Raw genomic sequence first — 25,571 nt, 5'->3', positions numbered from 1 at the left:
AGTTTGGAGAAATACGTGAATAGTGCTCGCAGCATCTCAGCCCAGACCTGAGTGCATGTAAATTTCAGAGCCTGTGGTAAGGAAGACCAATTTGTGTTCCAACGCAGCTATCAGGTATTCAGTTAATATCATCATTTAATAGCTATCTTTGTATCAACCATAATACATTCGATCAAGAGTGTAGCAGACTTTCACTCACCACGTTGGATGCTATGTTTAGAGGTGACTATCCATATTATTTTCCCGTTTAGCAATCTACAATTGTTATTCAGTCAGTATTTAAGGCTGGGCATGGGTGTGTGTGTGTTGTCCATAGCGTAAGTTAGTTTAAGTTAGATTAAGTAGTGTGTAAACTTAGGGACCGATGACCTAAGAGGTTTGGTCCCATAAGATCTTACCATAAACTTACTAAAAAAACTATTAATGGCTGCAGGCTGTAAACTCATAGACAGGATAGTGAAATTTACTTTGAATGTTAGCTGTTGTTCTCAGTAATGTGTAGTTTTTAGTAGTTAGAAATTACATCATCTGTAGGAGCAGATGAACCAGTTGAGATGGACGTAGAAACCTTTAGTCCTCTGGACTTGTCCTTAATCCAGTCTACTGCGGCACATTTTCAAAAACATTCCCATAACGTGAGGACTGGTATACATTTGTTTTCATACTTAATAATAGTTGTACCTGTTGAGAAGAACGCCAGTTTTGCACAATAGCTGATAGGTGTTGTAAAGGTAATGGTACAGAAAACATGAAAGTATTATATTGGTTTCGGTGATATTTATTTATCTGACTAGGAGGTATTTCGCAGTACAGGAACTCTGGCTCAGTTGAGTGGTTCAAAATGTGCACCAGCATAAGATGGCCTTTTCTAATGGATGCTTTTATTCGTATACGCTTACAGGTAGGTTGCGTCAGGACATTTAATAATTATACACGAGTATGTACATAATAATTAAAAACACCAACACTTTAATGCTATGCTTTTTCTACACAGTAGTTTTAAGTAGACGTGAAAATATTCCAGTGACTGAGGGAACAGTACGGCAGAGGAGCGTTGCTTCTACAACATAACACGGAGGGCAGCGAGCGGGTGCGGGTCTGGTGCAGGGTGGTGCGGGGGTGGGGCGCCTCAGTGGTCGCCCTGGTCATAGTGGCGCGCCAGCATCGGCGCGTTCCTCTTCACGAAGCCGCTGAAGCCAGATCGATCGATCTCGTCGAAGTTCTTCTTCACGAAACGGTCAAAGCCCGAGCGGTCGATTTCGTCGAAGTTCTTCTTGATGAAGCTGTTGAAGCCGCTCCTGTCGATCTCGTCAAAGTTTCTCTTCTGGCTGCCGAATGTGATGCCACTGGAACACACGAACAGACAAGCTTTAGCTCTCAGAAACGGTTCATTGCTTTGTTACAATTTATAGTGACGCAACTGGACTGAGGATTTATTAGTAGGAAAGACCAGACAGGTGCACAGTTACCCGGCAGCAGAGTACACAAGACTGATGCCAGTTAAACGCAGACAGTCAGCAGGTGTTCCCCAGGTGATACCACTGAGCTTATGTAGTATGTTGTTCCTTGCAGCAACTTTATGAGAAAGCTTGGTGATGTGCTCTTTGTAGCTCAGGCTTCCATCTAGAGTTATTCCGAGATATTTTTGTTCCATCAAATCAACCCCATGCCACTGGTTACCCGTACTGAGTCACATCCCTCCACCCCACTTAAGGCGGAAACAAGCTCTGCTGAGGGAGGCCAAGAAAATCTCTGCATCACCCTCTCTACCACTGCACCAGGAATTCTGTCATCTGCCATAGCAACGATTGCGATCAATAAGACCATCAAGTGTTACTGCAGGACAGCTCATTGATGTAAATGAAAGCTGGAAGCATGAATGGTCAACAAAAACATTGGGAACAAGAGCCCATCACCTTGATCCCACAAAGAAGCCAAAAGGTTTTGACCTACCGAGGAACCCTTGGTGCCGCCTCAACAGGTTAAGGACTGGACATGGTTGTTGTAGGTTCTTCAGGTACAAGTGGGGATGGATCAGTTCACCAATGTGTGAACGTAATCAAGAAGAACAGATAACCGAACATTTAGTCCAACGCTGTCCACTTCATTCATACCCTGTAATTCCCGATGACTTGTTCACTCTCACACCCAGCTTAATTAACTGGTTTAAAAACAAGGACTTTAAGGTTTAATCTTGTCTAATATCACATGTATATTGTATAAAATCATTTGCCTTATAACAACTGTATATTGTATAAAATCATCACACGATTAAATAAATAAATAAAATAAATAGTAGGAAAGACGCAGCATGTCATCATAGAGGGCAAGTCATCAACAGAAGTAACTGTAGGTGCTTGCCAGGCAAGTGCTTTCGGAACTTTGCTGTTCATGTAGTATATTAATGATCTGGCAGACAATATCAATAGTAGCCTGACACTTTTTTGCCGATGATGCAGTTTTTTATGATGAGATAAAATCTGATAAATTGTTTAAATATCCAGTTAGATCCTCATACGATTTCAAAACTGTGCAAACAATGACAATTTGTTTTAATTGTTCATAAATGTGAAAATATGCATTTCTCAATACGATGTAGTATCCAGTGATTAAAATATCAATTAGTCATAAAACAATCAGACGACTCGAAGAAACACCTGCGTGCGACGAACTGTAGGAATCAGAAAGATTACATAGGCTCAGTCTTACATTAGGCAGTTGACAAACATCGGTTCATTTGCACGTTATTAGGAATATGCACTCGGTCTACAAAGGAGGCTGCTTAAAAATCACTTGTTCATTCTCTGTTATTGTTAGAATATTTTTCAAGCTTGTGGAAGTAATAGCAGATAGACTAGTAGAGAATGCTGCAGGTATAAAAAGAAGGGCGGCAAGAATGGTCAAACTTTTGTTTAAGTCATTTTAATTCCACATTTTCAAACTTTGAATTTTTCACCCTGTCAGTTCTCTCAACGTTTTTTTCATTGTACGATCCCTTGCTATCTGGGTTAGTCGATTCCATCATTCAGCCGACTTTTTACCTGACTAATATTCCTTCGATGGTTTTCTTTAATATTTATTTGTCTGACAATGTTGGGTCGTCCAATTAACTCCGGTCTGGACTTTATATGAACTCAAAAAATGATTCAAATGGCTCTGAGCACTATGGGACTTAACTTCTGAGGTCATCAGTCCCCTAGAACTTAGAACTACTTAAACCTAACTAACCTGAGGACATCACACACATCCATGCCCGAGGCAGGATTCGAACCTGCGCCGTAGCAGTCGCGCGGTTCCAGACTGTAGCGCCTAGAACCGCTCGGCCACTCCGGCCGGCCTTTATATGAAATGACTGTGAGTACTCTTACCTATTATTTACTACATCATTTGTGGTATATAGCCAATATTGGTTTCAATAAAGTATATTTAACAACTGTTGCGGTTCTTCGTTCATCAACATGTATTCCACAGCTGCCGCTACGCTTAGTATGAATTGTATTCTCACGGGATGGTGTCATGGAAATGTTGAAAAACATGTACTGGAAGATGCTTGACCATACACTATCTGATCAAAGGTACCCGAGCACCAGTATATAATGGTATGATGACGATGAGGTCCCATACTCAGATGAGCGTAGGGGACGTTGCGGGAGACCCGCACCGCCCTCTTAGCGGAGGTGGTTTGCCATTGCCTTCCTCCGATGGTAGTGGGGATGAATTATGGTGATGAAGATGACACAACAATGCCCAGTCATCTCGAGGCATGGAAAATCCCTAACCCCGCCGGGAATCGAACCCGGGAGTTGGGCGCGGGGTATATAATACAGAATTGACCATTAAATGTCACGAGAGGCGGACTAGCCAATTTTACAGGGGTGGGGAAAGGTGGGGGGGGGGGGGGGGAAGTGTCGTGTTGTCAGTAGCGAAGCAGTTGCTGCGGAATGGACGTCAGGAGAGCTCAGCCACGAAGACTAGTAATTGGATGTCACCTGAGTGACAAATCCATCCGGGACATTTCAACACTTCCAAAGCTGTCCAACTCGACTGTTGGTGTTGGGCCTGTGAACGAACCAAGACCAAGCAGACCACACGGTACTGTCGGGCTGGGACCGTCGAGAAAATGGTTGTAAAACATGGCACGAAATCAGCTGAAGAAACCATTCGTGAGTTCGAAAGCGTTGCCAGCAGTCCAGCTAGCACATAGATTGTGCGTAGGGAGTTGTAAAGAATGGGGTAAAACGGACGAGCAGACCCGCATGAGCTACTGAACAGTGGATGGCTGTGAATGAGTGGTTTGGACTGATGAACCACGCTATACATCATGGAAGTCCAACGGATGGGATTGGGTTTGTCGACTGCCTGGCGAACATTAATGGCCGTCATGTATAATTCCAGTAGTGTAATAGGGAGGAGCTGGTGTTATTGTACGGGTGCGTTTTTCGTTTTTAGGTTGTCGTCCCCTTATTGTGCGTAAGAAAATGCTGTATGCGGAAGGACACGAACGCGTTTTACACTGTTGTGTACTGCGTGCAGTAGACGAACAGTTCGTGGACGATGATCATTTTTATCAGCATGACAATGCTCCCTCTTATAAGGCATTAATGTAAGGCAGCGGTTTGTGGACAATAATATTTCTGAAATGGAGTGTCCTGCCAAGAGTCTGGTACCTGAATGCAGTCGAACACCTTTGAGATGAGTCAGAACGTCGACTTCGCTTCAGATCCCAGTCTCCAACATCAATGCGAGTGCTAGTACAATCTGGCGTCTGTACAAATTCGGTACAGTAATGCTATCCTTGTATGTAAATAATGTAAAATGATTTTCCCGTTTGGTGATGCGTGGCTATACTAGCGTAAGAATTATCAAATGTACCTCAGCGCACAGAACATTTATTAATTTTATGACAAGTTATTTATTACCTTTTAAACAAAAATATGTTTAAGATTTTTTTACTTACTCCGCATCTATGACGACAATTCCCTTTTATTTGTGAATATTTATTCTGTATTCTTATTTTTCTTACATGTTCTACATCCTGTTGGATCTCATTAGTATAGATCCAGTGAAACTAAATGTGTTATACACTAGAAGTATAATATACATACACACCTCAAAAAAGTTTTCCATCACCTCAGTTCCCAGAGCTCCTGAAGATAGACGTTAACTGTGGATCTTGTACCACAGACACAGTTCCTTTGACTGTTCAGAGATATCACTAATCCCGCCCAAACATGTAAACAACCATGCATGAGCAGCGCCTGTTAGACGGAGGGGTTCCGACAGCCGAGCAGTTCCAGTCATTCCACCAGGAAGGAGGTACACGGCTCGTGTTGTCTTGTAGTTCAATCATGCCTAGACGGTCAACACCGCGGTCCGATCGCGGCCGCATTGTTACTTTGTGCCAGGAAGGGCTCTCAGCAAGGGAAGTGTCCAGGCGTCTCGGAGTGAACCAAAGCGATGTTGTTCGGTCGTGGAGGAGATACAGAGAGACAGGAACTGTCGATGACATTCCTTGCTCAGGCTACCCAATGGCTACTACTGCAGTGGATGACCGCTACCTAAGGATTATGGCTCGGAGGAACACTGACAGCAACGCCACCATGTTGAATAATGCTTGTCGTGCAGCCACAGGACGTCGTGTTACGACTCAAACTGTGCGCACTAGGCTGCATGATGCGCAACTTCACTCCCAAAGTCCATGGCGATGTCCATCTTTGCAACCACGACACCACACAGCACAGTACAGATGGGGCCCAACAACATGTCGAATGGATCCCTCAGGATTAGCATCACGTTCTCTTCACTGATGAGTGTCGTATATGCCTTCAACCAAGCAATCGTCGGAGACGTGTTTGGAGGCAACCCGCTCAGGCTGAACGCCTTAGACACACTGTCCAGTGAGTACAGCAAGGTGGAAGTGCCCTGCTGTTTTGGTGTGGCATTATGAGGGACCGACGTATGCCACTGGTGGTCATGGAAGGCGCTGTAACGGCTTTACGATACGGGAATGCCATCCTCCGACCGATAGTCCAACCATACGGGCAGTATATTGGCAAGGCATTCGCCTTCATGGACGACAATTCTCGCCCCCCCCCCCCCCCCTCGTGCACATCCAACGAATGAATTCTTTCAGGAGAACGACATTGCTCGACCAGAGTGGCCAACACGTTCTCCAAATATGAACCCTATCGAGCATGCCTGGGATTGATTTAAAAGGGCTCTTTATGGATGACGTGACCCAGCAACCACTCTGGGGGTTCTACGTCGAATCGCTGTTGAGGAGTGGGACTATCTAGACCAACAGCGCCTTGATGAACCTGTGAATAGTATGCCAGGACGAATACAGGCATGCATGAATGCAAGACGACGTGCTACTGGGTATTAGAGGTGCCAGCGTGTACAGCAGTCTGGGCCACCACCTCTGGAGGTTTCGCTGTATGGTGGTGTGGTTTTGATGCGCAATAAAAAGAGCGGAAATGATGTTTATGTTGACCTCAATTCCAATTTTCTGTACAGGTTCCGGAACTCTCGGAACCGAGGTGATGCAAAACCTTTTTTGATGTCTGTATAATCTAATTAATCACTAACTTGTCTGGTTTTAGCTCTATCATTCCTCTACAGACACCTTATTGAAAGTGTCCCCAGAAGAGTTCATGCTTCATAAAAGCGTAGGGTGGACACACCTTACATTAATGTCCCCGAAAAGGTGTCCGGATGCTTTTGATCAGATAGTGTAGGCCCAGTTATCCCGTGAAAGACTACGTACAAAATTTCAAGAGCTAGTGTTAAGTGAAGAATCTTGAGATATTTCCCAACATTCTACGTATCGCTGACGTAGGGACCGCGAAGAGAAGGGTTAGACTCCGCATTGGATTGGAACAAGAAGAAACCCTAACTTGTGGCAGTGGTTTGTTAAGTAGCTACTGGGTGGTTATAATTAAAGTGCAGTTACTCGCGGAGGTCCAGCGTGGGCTGTTTTTATCGTATGGCAGCGAAACTTGGTATATATGCTAATGCGTTAACGCGGAACCGATTTAAGCTGAAAAAATTAGTTCCAATTTTGGTCGCCATGTGCAAATCTGGCGCTGTACAGCATCTCGGCCGGCCATTGTGGCCAAGCAGTTCTAGGCGCTTCAGTCTGGAACCACACGACCGCTACGGTCGCAGGTTCGAATCCTGCTTCGGGCATGGATGTCTGTGATGTCCTTAGGTTAGTTTGGTTTAAGTAGTTCTAAATTATAGGGGACTGATGACCTCAAATGTTAAGTCCTAAGTGCACAGTGCCATTTGAACAGCATCTCGTTGGCGTCTCTAGTGGTTATATTGAACAAATGGTGTAAGCAGCAGTTACTAATGAAATCAACATTACCCTTTTCTCACTTGTTTTACTCTTTCTGCCCATGTCCCAGTCTCATGCATCACTTTTATATTAGTCTTCTTTGTATTCACTGCGACAGATTTGCACCTGGTGGCCAAAATTAGAATTAATTTTTTTCCAGAGTAACGGTTCTGTATTAATGCATCAGAATATCTATCAAGCTTCGCTGCCGTTTGTTAATTACAGCCCACACTGGACCTGTGTGAGTAGCCACCCAGATTGTACACCTAGATTTAGAACAGATTTGTGGATGAAATTTCCTCGATTCTAAGATTTTGTCACTTCAGTATAAAACCATTGCCTTTCGTGACGTATGGCCATGCGTTCTATACGAGTGGTCAAAAGTCGGAAGAAAGGACTTGATGTAATATTGATACCGAGTCGCTCCTCCACTGGTGAAGCCTATGCCGTGCATAAGTCTCTTCACAGTCCTGTCAGAAATTGGTTGCTGAGCCCCAGATTCAAAATGGCGGTGATCAGACTCGTAGTAGGCTCGTAGTACCATTTCGCACTGTTCTGCTGAGGTGGCGTGGTGCCGTTCATCAAACACTTGCAGCAGTCCCATGCGACGACTTACGCAAGTGGAAACATTTTTCTGGTACTGGAAATCCAATCTAAACATTCTTTCACCTCGGAATCCCCAATTCTTGTCTACTCGCGAGTATGAAATGACCCGCGTGACTTGCACCGATTATCGTCCCTTGTAAGTCTATTAAGTCGCGACTTACTGACATGTTCAATTAGTTAGTTACATATTCATCGCTTTGGTAGATCATTTGAACGATTGTTTTATGAAAATGATGGGGAACGAGTCAGTTTACAGGATATGTAAACAGGACTTGTCTTAACATTAATTAACATATTTTTGAAGTTTTATTTATACAGCTACTTCTCTAGAAGCCTTCAGTACAAACACGTGTCTGTTCAGATATTCCGTGTGCACGTGCTTGTTTTTTTTTTCCTTTTTTGTACCAGGCAACGGTATGGAAGTGTGCGGCAATCCCTGGAAAAAGACGAACCGTTTCTCGTGAAACCGTGTATTCGATGAAAGCTGTGCGATCATTGTGCTGCCAACGATTGTCTCACTTAAAAAACCTAGAGAATAAGATGAGAAAGACAATGACTCCTGCGGAGTCATGTAGACAGTCGTTTCCCCCTCATTCAGTACGCGATTTGAATAGGAAAGTAACTCGATAATTGTGACACGATGGTCGTTCCGCCAAGCACTCACTGTACGCTGGCCTACGGGGTACGGGGTGTTTGCTTTAACTGGTGACAACTAAACATCTCGAAAACGACGCTTCGTACGAAAGAAAATGTTCTAGGCGAAGAGTTGACAAAACTAAAGAGGACATCCGTCTGTGCTACAGCTGGCCACCACCTAACCATCCCTCCTGCGTGGATGGGGTCATCATTGTATTTTCAAATGGGAACTCCATTTTTATTGCACATTCGGATTCTACTCCAAAAAATACGAACGATTTACTCAGACTATTTTCCATTCGTGGTAGATGGCAATATAAGCGAGAAGTAACAGGTGTACCTGCTTTTGCAATTACGAACCGACGCATTTGATTCTGAATTTCATTTAAATCTGTCATTGTGAAGGTTTGTGTTGCAACGGTTGATATTGATATTCAAATGTTGCTAGAGTGTTGCAAATGTATTATTATTTATTTAATTAGCGTGTGGCATTACATATGAACAGCGGCTAGCAATTGTGGATTACATAGTTTACAAAATTTTACAAAAATATATTAATTTCATAATTTATAATTTAGAAAATAAGTATATAAATTAATGTGTAATTTGTCGATCCATTCAAGGGCTGCCTCTGTCACTTCAAAGAAATCTTCCAAGTTCCCACGGTAGGCTCTACCGCTACAGCTTGCTACAATGACGGATCGTCTGGTGTTCATTTCCACGGCCACAGTGAGAAGATGAAGCCCTTCCCCATCGGTAGAGGTTTCCAGCACAGATGCCGCGGCCTGCGCGGATCCGATTAATTGTTTTCCAGGCACGTCGCGTTAGTTCCATACCGGCTGGTCTTGTGTCAACTCTTTGGAGGGTCTGATGTTCCTCATGGGCGATGGTGTTCCAAATTTCTGTCCACTCTTTGTTGATACTGAAAGTAGCTGCCTGTAGGACTCTGCCAGTAGGACAGACGGCTGCCTAGATTTTAATCGATTCATTCGGAGTGCAGGAACGTCAGAGTGCATTGGAAGCTCGAGGATTTTAAGTAATTTTTGGTATTCCTTGAGGAGGCCGTTCTGTCTTCGGAGGTCAGGTGACGCAATGTTGCTTAGAGGTGGTAACCAGTATACAGGAGTAGATTTGATGCAGCCTGTTATTGTTCTCATTGCTGCATTTAGCTCCATGTCAATTTTCATCTACATACATCTACATACATACTCCGCAATCCACCATACTGTGCGTGGCGGAGGATACCTCGTACCACAACTAGCATCTTCTCTCCCTGTTACACTCCCAAACAGAACGAGGGAAAAATGACCGCCTATATGCCTCTGAACGAGCCCTAATCTCTCTTATCTTATCTTGGTGGTCTTTCCGCGAAATGTAAGTTGGCGGTAGTAAAATTGTACCATAGTCAGCCTCAAATGCTGGTTATCTAAATTTCCTCAGTAGCGATTCACGAAAAGAACGCCTCCTTTCCTCTAGAGACTCCCACCTGAGTTCCTGAAGCATTTCCGTAACACTCGCGTGATGATCAAACCTATCAGTAACAAATCTAGCAGCCCACCTCTGAATTGCTTCTATGTCCTCCCTCAATCCGACCTGATAGGGATCCCAGACGCTCGAGCAGTACTCAAGAATAGGTCGTATTGGTGTTTTATAAGCGGTATCATTTACAGATGAACCACATCTTCCCAAAATTCTACCAATGAACCGGAGACGACTATCCGCCTTCCCCACAACTGCCATTACATTCTTGTCCCACTTCATATCGCTCTGCAATGTTACGCCCAAATATTTAATCGACGTGATTGTGTCAAGCGCTACACTACTAATGGAGTATTTAAACATTACGGGATTCTTTTTCCTATTCATCTGCATTAATTTACATTTATCTATATTTAGAGTTAGCTGCCATTCTTTACACCAATCACAAATCCTGTCCAAGTCATCTTGTATCCTCCTACAGTCACTCCACTACGACACCTTCCCGTACACCACAGCATCATCAGCAAACAGCCCCACATTGCTATCCACCCTATCCAAAAGATCATTTATGTAGATAGAAAACAACAGCGGACCCACCACACTTCCCTGGGGCACTCCAGATGATAACCTCACCTCCGATGAACACTCACCATCGAGGACAACGTACTGTGTTCTATTACTTAAGAAGTCTTCGAGCCACTCACATACTTGGGAACCAATCCCATATGCTCGTACCTTAGTTAGGAGTCTGCAGTGGGGCACCGAGTCAAACGCTTTCCGGAAGTTAAGGAATATGGCATCCGTTTGATACCCTTCATCCATGGTTCGCAAGATATCATGTGAAAAAAGGGCGAGTTGCGTTTCGCAGGAGCGATGCTTTTTAAAGCCGTGCTGATGCATGGACAGCAACTTCTCTGTCTCAAGGAAATTCATTATATTCGAACTGAGAATATGTTCGAGAATCCTGCAACAAACCGATGTTAAGGATATTGGTCTGTAATTTTGAGGATCCGCCTTCTACCCAATTTTTCTCACATGTGTGCTATTGAGCCACACTGGGGCATAGTATTCAGCAAGTGAACAGACCAGCCCTAAGGCAGCGCACAGCAGTGTCGTAGCTCTTGCGCCCCATGAGGTACCACTCAGCTGTTGCAAATAATATGGCTGTACATTTCTGGCAAATAAGCTGCTTGTATGGTAAAGTAGTTTTCTGTTCCCAAAGGGTTGATTGCTGTGAGTCCCCAAGCCATCGGTATGCTTGATTTAGATGGCCGTCCTCGAACCCCGTCAATCAGGGCGACTGATTTCGATGTATGTTTCCATGTAACCACCGTAATTCTCGCGCTGGCCGTTGCGCGGCTACTGGCAGAGTAGAAACTGCAACACCTGTGATAAGATAAGATATCCGTGAAATGATAGTGGCAGTCACAGCTGCCATGGATACTCACGGAAATTAAACATCCCAATGGTCAGAGGCAAGGCGACTCACCGAAATCAAGCATCCCGATGGCAACAAAGAACTATTATATCCACGGTGTTGTTCCTGGATCACGCTAGACGTGGTTTCTAACCACTCATTGAAACGGCTGAAGATATTGTACTATTCGATCAAATTTGCAGCGCGAAAGTAATGTTTGAATATAAATATCAACCGTCAGAACACGAAGGTTTACACTTACACTGTACGTGAAACATAGATTCAAATGTGTCGGGCCTTAACGGCAAAAACAGGTACACTTAATTTTTTTGTAGAAATAGTAAACTGCCAATCGATTGCAAACTAGAAGGATTATGAAAACCCCTTTACCATGGTTACAACACTTATAAAGAAAATTCTTCGGAAGATTGATATTGTACGAATGGAAAACAATGGTTTCCCATTTGAAAATGACAAAGTTCACCCCACCCATGGAAGATGGGTGGATATTAGGTGGCTAGTTGTAGCACACATGTGTACCCGTTAGTAATTAGCTTTTCATCTAGAACATTTTTTTCGTATGATGAACCATTTTCGAGATATTTAGTTGCCTCAAGTTAAAAGAAACACACTATATACATACAGGTGCAAGTGTATATGCGGAACCCCAATCAAAGCCTCTCTTGAAGGAAAATAAACCATAATTTCGTCATCTACTGCAATCTGAATGCCACAGGATGGGTGCTTCCGGAAACCATGATGGCACGTAGGAGTTCGTTCGCCAGAAAAGCCGTAGTACGTGAATGTAATAAGTGGTGCATTACTTGTAGAAGAAAAAGGAGTCGATGAAACATGACTACTGTGCTGGGCGTCGATATGGCCATCGAACACAAACTGGTACGACATGCACCTCTATTCAGTCTCGTGGCGCGCTCTGTGGGTCAAGTGAGTTATACAGCTCAACTAATGCTAGAAGAGGGGCCAGTTGCTCCGCACATACAATATAGAGCCCAAAGGATACCCAATCAGGTCCTGTGGTCTTACCTCTACCGAGCGATCTGAAGCCTCAGTTATTGTAATATCAATCATTTTCTCATCGTTGCGACGGTCGAATGCGCTAAATGGTGTTTTTTTCTGGCTAATGAGTTTCAGGAGACAGAATTTAGTATTTCCGCCTTCATTTTATCATCTTCCTTTTCGGTGCTATCATGGCCAACGCCAAGTTATTATTTTATTGACTGATTCACTCCAGTTCAAAGAACTTCTTAACTCGGCATCTTATAAGTATGCTGTGATACGCAAATGATTAGCTTTTCAGAGCATTCACACAAGATTGGCGCCGGTGGCGACACCTATAACGTGCTGACATGAGGAAAGTTTCCAACCGATTTCTCATAAACAGCAGTTGACCGGCGTTGCCTGGTGAAACGTTGTTGTGATGCCTCGTGTATGGAGGAGAAATGCGTACCATCAAGTTTCCGACTTTGGTAAAGGTGGGATTGTAGCCTATCGTGATTGCGGTTTATCGTATGGCGACATTGCTGCTCGCGTTGGTTGAGATCCAATGACTGTTAGCAGAATATGGAATCGGTGGGTTCAGGAGGTCTCGTGGTCGTGCGGTAGCGTTCTCGCTTCCCACGCCCGGGTTCCCGGGTTCGATTCCCGGCGGAGTCAGGGATTTTCTCTGCCTCGTGATGGCTGGGTGTTGTGTGCTGTCCTTAGGTTAGTTAGGTTTAAGTAGTTCTAAGTTCTAGGGGACTGATGACCATAGATGTTAAGTCCCATAGTGCTCAGAGCCATTTGAACCATTTGGTTCAGGAGGGTAATACGGAACGCCGTGCTGGATCCCAACGGCCTCGTATCACTAGCAATCGAGATGACAGGCATCTTATTCGCATGGCTGTAACGGACCGTGCAGCCACGTCTCGATCCCTGAGTCAACGGATGGGAACGTTTCCAAGACAACAACCATCTACACGAACAATTCGACGACGTTTGGAGCAGCATGGACTATCAGCTCTGAGACCGTGGCTGCGGTTACCCTTGACGCTGCATCACAGACAGGAGCACCTGCGATGGTGTACTCAACGACGAACCTGGGTGCACGAATGGCAAAACGTCATTTTTTCGGATGAATCCAGGTTCTGTTTACAGCATCATTATGGTCGCATTCGTGTTTGGCGACATCGCGGTGAACGCACATTGGAAGTGTGTATTCGTCACCGCCATACTGGCGTATCACCCGGCGTGATGGTATGGGTGCCATTGGTTACATGTCTCGGTCACCTCTTGTTCGCATTGACGGCACTTTGAACAGTGGACGTTACATTTCAGATGTGTTACGACCCGTGGCTCTACCCTTCATTCGATCCCTGCGAAACCCTACATTTCAGCAGGATAATGCACGATCGCATGTTTCAGGTCCTGTACGGGCCTTTCTGGATACAGAAAATGTTCGACTGCTGCCCTGGCCTGCACATTCTCCAGATCTCTCACCAATTGAAAACGTCTGGTCAATGGTGGCCGAGCAACTGGCTCGTCACAATACGCCAGTCACTACTCTCGATGAAGCTGCATGGGCAGCTGTACCTGTACACGCCATCCAAGCTCTGTTTGACTCAATGCCCAGGCGTATCAAGGCCTTCATTACGCCCAGAGGTATGCGTTCTGGGTACTGATTTCTCAGGATGTATGCACGCAAATCGCTTGAAAATATAATCACATGTCAGTTCTAGTATAATATATTCGTCCAGTGAATACCCGTTTATCATCTGCATTTCTTCTAGATGTAGAAATTTTAATGGCCAGTAGTGTATTTGCGTTTAAATATCCTTATTGTTTCTATCTTTTCTGGATTGAATAGAGGAGCATTGTTTCAGGATTAAATTAAGTTCCCGACCAAGATTTTAGGGTGACTCCCTTTGGGTGTATACAAACACCGAGATCAGATAATCTCCTCCTAAATAATGCCAAACGAGAGGTTCTTGCCTTTCAGCTCTTGGGGCCGTAGCTGAATTGGATTTGGAATTCTGTGATGGCCTACCACGGTTGAATGATTAAAAACTACGGAAAAATAAAAACAAAAATTTAACATACGAATGCGTAATCTCTCGGCAATAAAAAAATCTCCATGGGCTTCCAACAGCCTCATGACGTTGAAATCCCACGAGCTCTCGACCGACTTCTCCTCGGTCCTTGCGCTTCCAGGACACGGCCGCCGCGAGGCTGAAGCGGGCGCTGTGAACACGGAACGTAAATATCCTCTTATCTGGCGAGGGACTGACCACCAGTGACGTCACAGGGGACAACATGGCTACATAAGAGGGGGGTGGGTGGCATCGACAACGCTGTCCCGGGTCCTACTATTCCTTAAACCCAACAATCCCGCCCATGACGCCTGCTTCCAGCGACCCATCAGGCCCGCCTCGGTGTTTAGCAAGATCTCCGAATCGATCCTCTTCCAACTCACCTAAGCCAACACCCACTCCTTACTATTAACCGCTGTGGCTTCCATCCCAAATCATCCTTCGTTTGCCAACTCCTATAACTCATATTCTGTCAGCTTAATAACCGAAAATCTGCCTTTGTTTGTATCTCTTGCCCTCAAACGATTTATCATAAAGTATGACATTCCGGTCTCCAGTTCAAACGCCAGACTAGTCCACACCCAATGAATAATGTGCACGTTACTGTCTCTTTTCTATCCAATTATTCGTCGTTTATCATAATAAACACCAATTGCCATAGCTTCCATCCTTCTACAAGAGTGTCCCAAAGCTCCTCCCTCCATCCCTTTTACGCAGCTGACATGCACAACCCACCCCACTCTGTCCATCTCCAATACGCTAATGATGATGATGTTTGGTTTGTGGGGCGCTCAATTGGGCAGTCATCAGCGCCCGTGCAAAGTCCCAATTTTTTCACAGTCCATTTTATTTACGCAGTCCAATTTAGCCACTATCACGAATGATGATGATGGTGATGGTGAAATGATTAGGACAACACAAATGCCAAGTCCCCTGGCAGAGAAAATTCCCAACTCGGCTGGAAATCGAACCTGGGACCCCGTGATCCAGGGTAGCAACGCTAGCCACTAAGCCATGAGGTGCGGACCCAAAGTGCTGAAGACGATCGTCCCCCCCCCCGCCCCCCCCCCCCCCCCCCGCCCTTCATAGCTCTCCGCCCAGAAATTCCAACAGTCCTTTCAGCGCCATCACTTCATATCCTGGTGCTATCAGTCATTCCAAGTTATTCCATTATGTAAAGTCATCCGAAACCTAAGCAATAATTATAGGACGAATTACTCACAGCTTCTAGCGCCATAACTTTTTGCTAATCATGTATTATCGTCCTGTCCAACTACCTAATACACCAAAACATCTCAGACTACCCCTTGACCATAAACTAACAGTGAAACTTATCTATTAAAAATCCAACAGAAATACGACACTGCAGCGCCAGTGTTCTTCAGACGAACGATGCAATGTTCTTCCGAACATGCATGCACGTTCAAAAGAACAGGCACCTCGGCGACTACAGCCGTTATGAAATACAAGAAATGTATTCACAGTTGCGAATATGGACAACCACCAGGTGCGTTATGGAATGACAATGGACATTTGTGCCCGACCGGAAAGCGAGCCCGGATTTCCCGCTGATTGTAAGGGCCTTCATGTCCGAAGGAACCTGGCATCATAATTCGGAATAACACAGGCACTGCAATATCGTATTTATCTGCTGACTCTGAGCAAGCGACTTTCAAGTAAAATGTCTCCCCTGCACGGGGGTATACATAATGGCTGTACGAGTACAGGTTGTAGAGACATGGTTGACGGCATATGGAAGTTTGCGTCTGCCCGTGAGTCGAGCTCGGGTAGCCAAATGATTAGGCGACCGCTCGCGATAAGAAGGAAACCATGATTGAGGCCGATCCCGCACAAATTGTCATTGTCGTAATTCCGTAATATAGCTGTTGGTTGATCATATTCGCAACTATGAATACATTTCTTGTACCCAACAGGTACACTACAAGAGAATAAAACCACTAATCTGCTAACTGGCCGAAATGAGGATTTCAACCTACCGCAGGTCTGTTCACCTATAGAACCTCGATTCCTTCACTCGTCTGCAATGCCATTATAATCCTGATATCTGCTTCACCAGAGTTCTATAACTCTCTCCAAATGCGTGAATGTCACGCACTCCCCCCTTTGCATTGTATTGTATGTTAACTGGGGACCTAGAAACGAGGATCCATCCCCGCCGCAGCCGCAATGGTCCACAACCCCTAGACGACTACCGCAGTCCACTACACCCCTCCGCCGCCCCACACCGAACCCAGTGTTATTGTGCGGTTCGGCCCCCGATGGACACCCCCTCCCCCCTCCCCTCCCAGGGAACGTCACACACCAGACGAGTGTAGCCCCTATGTTTGCTTGATAAATTGTGGTGTACGCGTACGTGGAGAACTTGTTTGCGCAGCAATCGCCGACATAGTGTAGCTAAGGCGAAATAAGGGGAACTAGCCCGCATTCGCCGAGGCAGATGGAAAACCGCCTAAAAACCATCCACAGACTGGCCGGCTCACCGGACCTCGACACAAATCCGCCGGGCGGATTCGTGCCGGGGACCAGGCGCTCCTTCCCACTCCGGAAAGCCGTGCATTAGACCGCTCGGCTAACCGGGAGAGCCACTCCCCCCTTGATTTCCTATCTGTTTACTCGCCCCTGCAAGAATACTTTACTAGCTCATCACTTTTCTTTCCTGTTCACAAACATTTAGCATATGTAGTGTACACAACCCGCAAACTCGACCCCAGTAACTACATTTTTCCGTCTAACTTCCCATCCTGGTATCCTGCAGCGCCCATGCCGACATATTTCACCAGCCTCACACCCGCACATTCCCCATGTCAGTTTCACATTCCCGGAGCATGAAATCCGCTCTGTTAGGTAGTCTTTCCACCACCCGTAACGAATACTTTCCGCCAGCAGCTCAATTCAAGTTCCGCACCATACTTCTCAACTTCTCCTGTTCCAAACTGTACCATACCGGCGCAGATCCTTCCGGTTTCAGTGCAGTAAAGAGCTCCGTCACTTTTTTCGCAATCTCCCTCTCTGTCCTTTTTTGTAAAAAAAAGTGTGAAATTATATTAATAATCATTAAAAATTGTAAATATTTTATCATTCGTTTCTCTAGCTCTGGCTGAAGAGCTGCATGTTGTACTGGTTCCGACACATGCGAAGGAACGTAAAGAAAATAAAGGGGAAAAAAGGCAACAAGGCATTCAGTTAGTACTTGACAACTGCCGAGGATTACTCAGTCGAAAACCTGTAGGATTTTAGCCACTTGACATGGCTGTACGGCCGAGAATATTTTATTAAAGTCAGCTCAAATTTGGAATGAAAAATCGGTCTTACAGTTATTTTATCTATTGCTCTTAGTACTTACAGGTTTTTATTTTCTAACTACTGAATGTTCATACATAGACTGTTTCCGCCATTTATGACTAAGAGTATTTTGTCTTGCGTGGGTGTCCTCTTTATCGGCACGGCTGGTAAAAATTTCAAGCTTCAGACACTCGGCGTTTCACCACTTCTTTTTTGTTCCAAAGCCGCTTTGAAAACACCAAGTGACATTCCCCGCAGGTGTAAACGAAAAACGCGCAGACAAGTAACTGCAACTGTGTACACACCGCTATGTTCATACCATCTAAAGCGCGTCCCCGAAAATTCTATAGGGGAAGCAGGCGGCAAATTCCCTCTGTGCAAGGGCGTGTTACTCTCGTGCACAACGACAACAATACGAACTGTGTATCCGAGAGTAGGCTGCGTCAGCGTTTCGTGGCTGCAGCTTTGTCCCTTTTCAAACCGTCACCTTTTTTCCAGGGGTTGTGTTTGAAGATACTGCCGCCCAGAGCAGTGTACGATGACGCGCTACCGTTACCCCCTGAATATATTGCAGACAAAGGGGACTATTTGTAGATCTCTCGAGTACTAGACTTATTATTATTTTTATCCCATGTTATGAGTACGTACGGTACCTGTATTGTATAGATGTCATCATTAATGAGCTAACAAAAGCAATCTATCTCATTATACGGATACCACTGGGTATGTAAAAATTATATCGTACGCGTTCATTATGGATATTTAAAACGGACAGCGACCGCAATGGAAACTGATTGCTTGTGGCCTCCCTATCGGTGACTCCATCACGTAGATTCCGAGAGTTCAGACAACATGCTCAAAAGTCAACGGTAATCGTGAAATGCCATTATGCACCGTTAGTTTCATCATTAATTAGCTCCCAGACTCTCCATTGGTATTTGCTAGTGATAGCAGTATACTTTCCAGTTGTTTTAATCAATTCCATAGTAGATCAACAGCAAAGATCGAGGCTGACAAAACAATATTTTTTGCGTCTTTCAATGGGCAGATTACACTGCTGGTGGACTTTAGACAAGTATCAGAACAACAACACACTCACGAATCGCATAACACGTTGGGCCACTCTTATAGAATACCTATGAATATCTGTTGAATACAACGGTAAGTACAAGTCTTATGTTATTAGTTGTTCTTCAAGTTTAGACCTCGGTCAAATGGCTTCTGTTTCTTGAATCACAAATGCAGGAGCCTATGAGAGAAAATTTCACAACTTTCTATAATGGCTATGGCAAAAACATGAAATGCGCCCTACTTGTTTTAAATACGACAAAGGAGCGGCTTAAAGAACCGTAACTGACTGGCCCGACGAAAGGAGAATTAATGAAATTCGTCAATTCAGAATGGTTCGAATGGCTCTAAGTACTATGGGATTTAACACCTGAGGTCATCAGTTCCATAGACTTAGAACTACTTAAACCTAACTAACCTAAGGACATCACACACATCCATGCTCGTGGCAGGATTCGAACCTGCGGCCGTAGCAGCAGCGCGGCTCCAGACTGAAGCGCCTGGAATCGCTCGGCCACAGCGGCCGGCGTCAATTCAGAGATCTAACGTAAAGCAAGATTAGATCGTCAACAAGAAGAACAGTCATACCCAAAACGACCACCGAACTGAGTGACAAAAGAAATGACAGAAATTGCAGACATTTACCGCAACTTATCCACTCTTGAAAGCTGGAGGATCTGATAGGGACAAAGTTGGGCCTGCGTCACATCTTCCCAAATATAGTTCTGCATATCCAATTTCCGTGGATCCCATCTCGGCCAGCTCTATAATTTACAACTCGTCTTCGTTTGCTTTCAAAAATGAAATGAAAGTGGAAGACGGTGTTGTTATAGTAATCCCTTCACATTTGGTTACGGGCTATCCTAGAAATTGAGACGGGAAGAAGAGATTTTAGTCGACGTTGAATGTAACCCAAATGAATGTGAAGATTATCGCATTAGCATTATTCTATATTTCCTTTCTACATCTACGTGTATATGATTAATCTGCAACCTCACACTTAAGTGCACGCCAGAGATTTCACAGAATCACTTTTACACTATTTCTTGCCCGTTCCACTGTCGAATAGCATATGGGAAAAATGAGCACCTAAATCTTTTAGTGACAGGTCTGGTTTCTCTTGTGTTATTACAGTAGTCATTTCTCTCTACGTAGATAGCAGTCGACAAAATATTTTCGCACTCAGAGGGAGAATATAGTGATTGAAATTACGTGAAAAGATCTTGCCATAGCGAAAAACGCTTGTATTTTAATTACACTGCTTTCCAGTTGCTAAGGACAACTGACACTTGCTAAAGAACAATTGCCAGTTGCTAAGGAAGAACCGACAGTTCGAAGGAATACCCGACCAGTGATAGTAAAAGGAAACATGGAGGGTGGGACGCGTTAGCTGCGACGTAGCCTGGACAAAAACACCCTTTATGCATTCGACACTTGATCCAATACGTGTTTGACGAAGGTAAGTTGCGCAACCAATTAGTGCAACGTTTCGTGTGCTGCGACAAGATGTCTGCAAGACATACGTTGAGTGCTTTCGATCGTGGACGAGCGGTTGGACGGCTCGAAGCCGATCAAAGTGCAGCTACCGTGCCTGCAGTAATGAGCGAGTCCAAAAGTGTCATCTCACGATTAAAAAAAGGCCGCTAAAAGTGGAAATGCTACGCGAGAGCATGCCGGTGATCGTACAAGGACCACTACAACTCATGAGAATCGACACGTAGCCCTAGTGGCGAAAAGATACACACATCTCAAGCCTAAGTAGAGCGCTGCAGACCATGCAACCGCTAAAGGTACACGGGTCTCTGCCAGAACAGGATGAGGCAAGCCAAGCGCTGTATCGTGTGTGTGAGATACAGATGCGAGCGACTGTGTCGGGACTCATCCCAGTTCACTGCTAGTAGCGCCACGTCACCTTAACGTGTCTGCACGTAGTGTGCAAGTATTGCACCACAATTAAGTATGAAATTAAAAATAAAAATTTATGTTTAAAACTTGTTAAAATACAGTTTAGTGTTATAATGTTTCAAATACCAAGTCTTTATGTTCTAGACTTAGTAGTTTAAGTAAAAATGCCGTTTTAAGAGAAAAATAAGTGGCGCTAAATAATAAAGCTAGAAAGCTAGAATTTGAACAGAAGGTGTAGTTAGAGCTCATAAATAAGTGGTGCAGATTTCCAAAACCATATAACAAAAATTAACGCCGGAATTCTCGTTTTTAGGGAAAATCAGAGGCGCTAAATAATGGACTTAGAAATATGAAAATTTGTTTTATGCTTCACTTCACCCCAAAAATAATAACTGAAAGACCACGTTAAGCTACCTCTTATAGTTTTTGAGTAATTAAGTAAAAAACCAAATTTGTAACTAAAATGTACCCAATTGTCATAGATCAAGTACCTGTGATTTTAATGATCGAGAATTTTGGTTAAAGTGGATGATAAAACATATCAAGTGATAGAGCTGTACCAAATTTGAGAGTTGTAGTATTAATAACTGCGGGGACTGATGACCTCAGAAGTTAAGTCCCATAGTGCTCAGAGCCATTTGAGCCATTAATAACTGCTAACATAAGTTCTAGTAAAGATATGGTTCAGAGGTAACGATCTACCGTTAGTTCCACTATAAAAATTCTAGAAGGCAAAGTTTTGATTCTAGCGAGCTGAAACTTTTTCTGTGCCTTCAAACATCTTAACTGTATACAAGTAAAAATCAAGAGGTTTCTGAAGTAATTTATAACTGTATTATTAAAGTTTATGTGCCCGAGAAAGCGGTCGTTCGGAGGCTGCTGCAGTATGCATATGCCGTAGACAACAAATGTTCCCCCAGCCGTCCGTTCCCGCACTTATATACACTCCTGGAAATGGAAAAAAGAACACATTGACACCGGTGTGTCAGACCCACCATACTTGCTCCGGACACTGCGAGAGGGCTGTACAAGCAATGATCACACGCACGGCACAGCGGACACACCAGGAAACGCGGTGTTGGCCGTCGAATGGCGCTAGCTGCGCAGCATTTGTGCACCGCCGCCGTCAGTGTCAGCCAGTTTGCCGTGGCATACGGAGCTCCATCGCAGTCTTTAACACTGGTAGCATGCCGCGACAGCGTGGACGTGAACCGTATGTGCAGTTGACGGACTTTGAGCGAGGGCGTATAGTGGGCATGCGGGAGGCCGGGTGGACGTACCACTGAATTGCTCAACACGTGGGGCGTTAGGTCTCCACAGTACATCGATGTTGTCGCCAGTGGTCGGCGGAAGGTGCACGTGCCCGTCGACCTGGGACCGGACCGCAGCGACGCACGGATGCACGCCAAGACCGTAGGATCCTACGCAGTGCCGTAGAAGACCGCACCGCCACTTGCCAGCAAATTAGGGACACTGTTGCTCCTGGGGTATCGCCGAGGACCATTCGCAACCATCTCCATGAAGCTGGGCTACGGTCCCGCACACCGTTAGGCCGTCTTCCGCTCACGCCCCAACATCGTGCAGCCCGCCTCCAGTGGTGTCGCGACAGGTGTGAATGGAGGGACGAATGGAGACGTGTCGTCTTCAGCGATGAGAGTCGCTTCTGCCTTGGTGCCAATGATGGTCGTATGCGTGTTTGGCGCCGTGCAGGTGAGCGCCACAATCAGGACTGCATACGACCGAGGCACACAGGGCCAACACCCGGCATCATGGTGTGGGGAGCGATCTCCTACACTGGCCGTACACCACTGGTGATCGTCGAGGGGACATTGAATAGTGCACGGTACATCCAAACCGTCATCGAACCCATCGTTCTACCATTCCTAGACCGGCAAGGGAACTTGCTGTTCCAACAGGACAATGCACGCCCGCATGTATCCCGTGCCACCCAACATACTCTAGAAGGTGTAAGTCAACTACCCTGGCCAGAAAGATCTCCGGATCTGTCCCCCATTGGGTATGTTTGGGACTGGATGAAGCGTCGTCTCACGCGGTCTGCACGTCCAGCACGAACGCTGGTCCAACTGAGGCGCCAGGTGGAAATGGCATGGCAAGCCGTTCCACAGGACTACATCCAGCATCTCTACTATCGTCTCCATGGGAGAATAGCAGCCTGCATTGCTGCGAAAGGTGGATATACACTGTACTAGTGCCGACATTGTGCATGCTCTGTTGCCTGTGTCTATGTGCCTGTGGTTCTGTCAGTGTGATCATGTGATGTATCTGACCCCAGGAATGTGTTAATAAAGTTTCCCCTTCCTGGGACAATGAATTCACGGTGTTCTTATTTCAATTTCCAGGAGTGTAAATACAGTCCGAGAGGCAGTGGTAAGGTTCACTTCGCACTCAACTACTGTAAGACCCACGTGTGTTAAACGTCGGATAGCGCTCTGCCTCGGATGACGTCAGAGCCGAACTGTGTCAAAGCGCGTATTTTGCGGTAAAAACGGACAGTGAATTCGCGAGGACTGCACAGCGTCCTGGATCGTGTGAGAAAAACGGCGAACAAACAAATGATTAGATTTTACCCGCCGCCCCACAAGGAGATGGCCTATAACACTTCCTTGGGGAAATCCAGATATCACTTTTGTTTCTCTCGATGACTTCCCGGTAGTCACTACGAAATGTGACTGTTCTGACAGAATATCACGAATCCAGTCGCAGAGCTGAGGCAATACTCCAAAGGCAAGCTTTATGATTAGACGCCGGTTGTGTGGTTCTGTGTCATAAGCCTTCTGGAAAACCAAGAAAGTTAATCAATTTGAGATCTCCGATCGATCGCACTTGTTACTTCGTGCAAACAAAGAGCCAGTCATGTTTAAAAGAACAATATTTTCTTTGCCCGTACTGATTGTGTCACCTGATAGTTTTCTTTCAGATTTCACAATGTTAGAATGCAGGGTATGTTCAAAAATTTGAGATTTCCTAATGTTAGAACACAGTGCATGATCAAAAATTCAACCGATGATGGAATTCAACGGGTTACTTCTGATTCGTTTCTTGTGCTTTGGTGTGACCTGTGCAATTTTGCAATCTTCTGGTACGTATCTTTCGTCGAGTAAGCGGTTCTATATGACTGCTAAAAATGGAGCTATTTAATCAGAATAATGTGGAGCAAACTTAAATGGTATACGGTCTGGACCGGAAGTTTGACCTTTACTGAGTGCCTTAAGTTGCTTCGCTACACCGAGGGTATCTACTTCAAAAATATCCAAGTTGTGAGCTGTTCATGATTTCATTATTTGAATTTTTGAATGTTTGCTGCCTAATTCAGAAAACAGAGTTTAGCAATTCCACTTCAGTGCCATTGTCGTCGGTAACATTACCTTTGCTGTCGCGCAGCAAAAATGCTAAATGTGTCTTGCCAGATTTCGAAACAGAATTTCGTTGAGGAAAGCATTAAAGGCACCTCGAACTGAAATCCTCGCTAAATTCGAACTTCTGTCTCGCCCGGTTTACAGTCCAACACTGTGACCACTTACCCACGACGCCGAAGTCATTCAGTGTCTCTCAATATTGCACTTGTTAAGCTCGGACCGTTGTTTGTTTCTATTTTGCTTTTTTTTCACAGTTCAGTAAAACTTCTTCCTGTTTTCATGCTTGAGCAGTGTTCAGTTTTTGACGGGCTATTTTACCACTAAATCTGAGCGGGTTGCGACGGGGAGTTTCCCTTGTTAGCACTCTCCGGGCTCTACAGAGAGTGGCATAAATATCACCAATCACTTAACTCGGTTTTTAATATTCGTGGAATGTGTCGTGAACTATTCGAATAGCAACATGAGTACAAAATTTCCCGTATTAAATGAATTATATACTCCGTAATTCCTTGTTAGACCACCAGAAGAACTGTATCAATGAATTTATGTTCCGCTCTTCTGGCGAAAAATAATATTTTAGTTCTATTTAAAAAAGCAAAGTCAATACTTGCATTTTGGTATTTATGAAGTTGTGAGTATTCTTGGTCTTACTTACATGAGCTCCAGTCACTGGCCATTACTCATCTAGGTGAAAAGAGATTCCAGATATCTTTTATGGGGTTACGTACGTACAACCTTTGCTGAAAACAATTCCAGAACTCAAAATACACATTTGTAATTCGCTAGCATCTGTGACTCCATATATGCATATATGCGAAACGCATTATACAAAGGGCGTTTGAAAAGTCCGTGCAAAAATAAAAACTACTTGCGTGTTTGGGGTAAACCTTTTTTATTTTTCGACATAGTTTCCTTTTAGACTTATATACTTTGTTCAACGCTGATATAATTTGTTGATCCCTTCCGAATAATAGGAATTGTCCAAGTCTGTTGGTGCAATCATCCCCTCGTTTGAATAAAATCTTTGTCCCGCCAGCCAGTTCTTCAAATTGGGGAACAAACAGTAGTCTGAGGGAGCCAAGTCTGGAGAATAGGGGGGATGTGAAACAAGTTGGAAACCTATTTCCAATAATTTTGCGACCACAACTGCTGAGGTGTGTACTGGTGCATTGTGGTGATGGAAAAGGACTTTTCTACCGTCCAATCACCGGCGTTTTTCTTGCAGCTCGGTTTTCAAAAGGTCCAATAACGATGAATAATATGCATCTGTAATAGTTTTACTCTTTTCCAGATAGTCCATGAGGATTATTCCTTGCAAATCCCTAAAGACAGTCGCCATAACCTTTCTGGCCGAA

General features: G+C 44.7%; 1 protein-coding gene across 1 annotated transcript in view; it reads right to left on the bottom strand.

Annotated features, from left to right (window-relative positions):
* Positions 1 to 773: 773 nt before the first annotated feature.
* LOC124606547 (orcokinin peptides-like) overlaps positions 774 to 25,571 on the bottom strand; it is a 451,556-nt gene continuing 426,758 nt past the window's right edge. Inside the window, exon 5 of the mRNA XM_047138532.1 lies at positions 774 to 1,346. Within this exon, the coding sequence (XP_046994488.1) occupies positions 1,130 to 1,346 (217 nt within the window). The 3' untranslated portion in view covers positions 774 to 1,129. The remainder of the gene's footprint in view (positions 1,347 to 25,571) is intronic.

Source organism: Schistocerca americana, chromosome 3 (genome assembly GCF_021461395.2).
Source record: "Schistocerca americana isolate TAMUIC-IGC-003095 chromosome 3, iqSchAmer2.1, whole genome shotgun sequence".
Classification (NCBI taxonomy): Eukaryota; Metazoa; Arthropoda; class Insecta; order Orthoptera; family Acrididae; genus Schistocerca; species Schistocerca americana.
The sequence above is the reverse complement of the archived record's forward strand: the minus strand, read 5'-3'. Positions and strand labels throughout refer to the sequence as shown.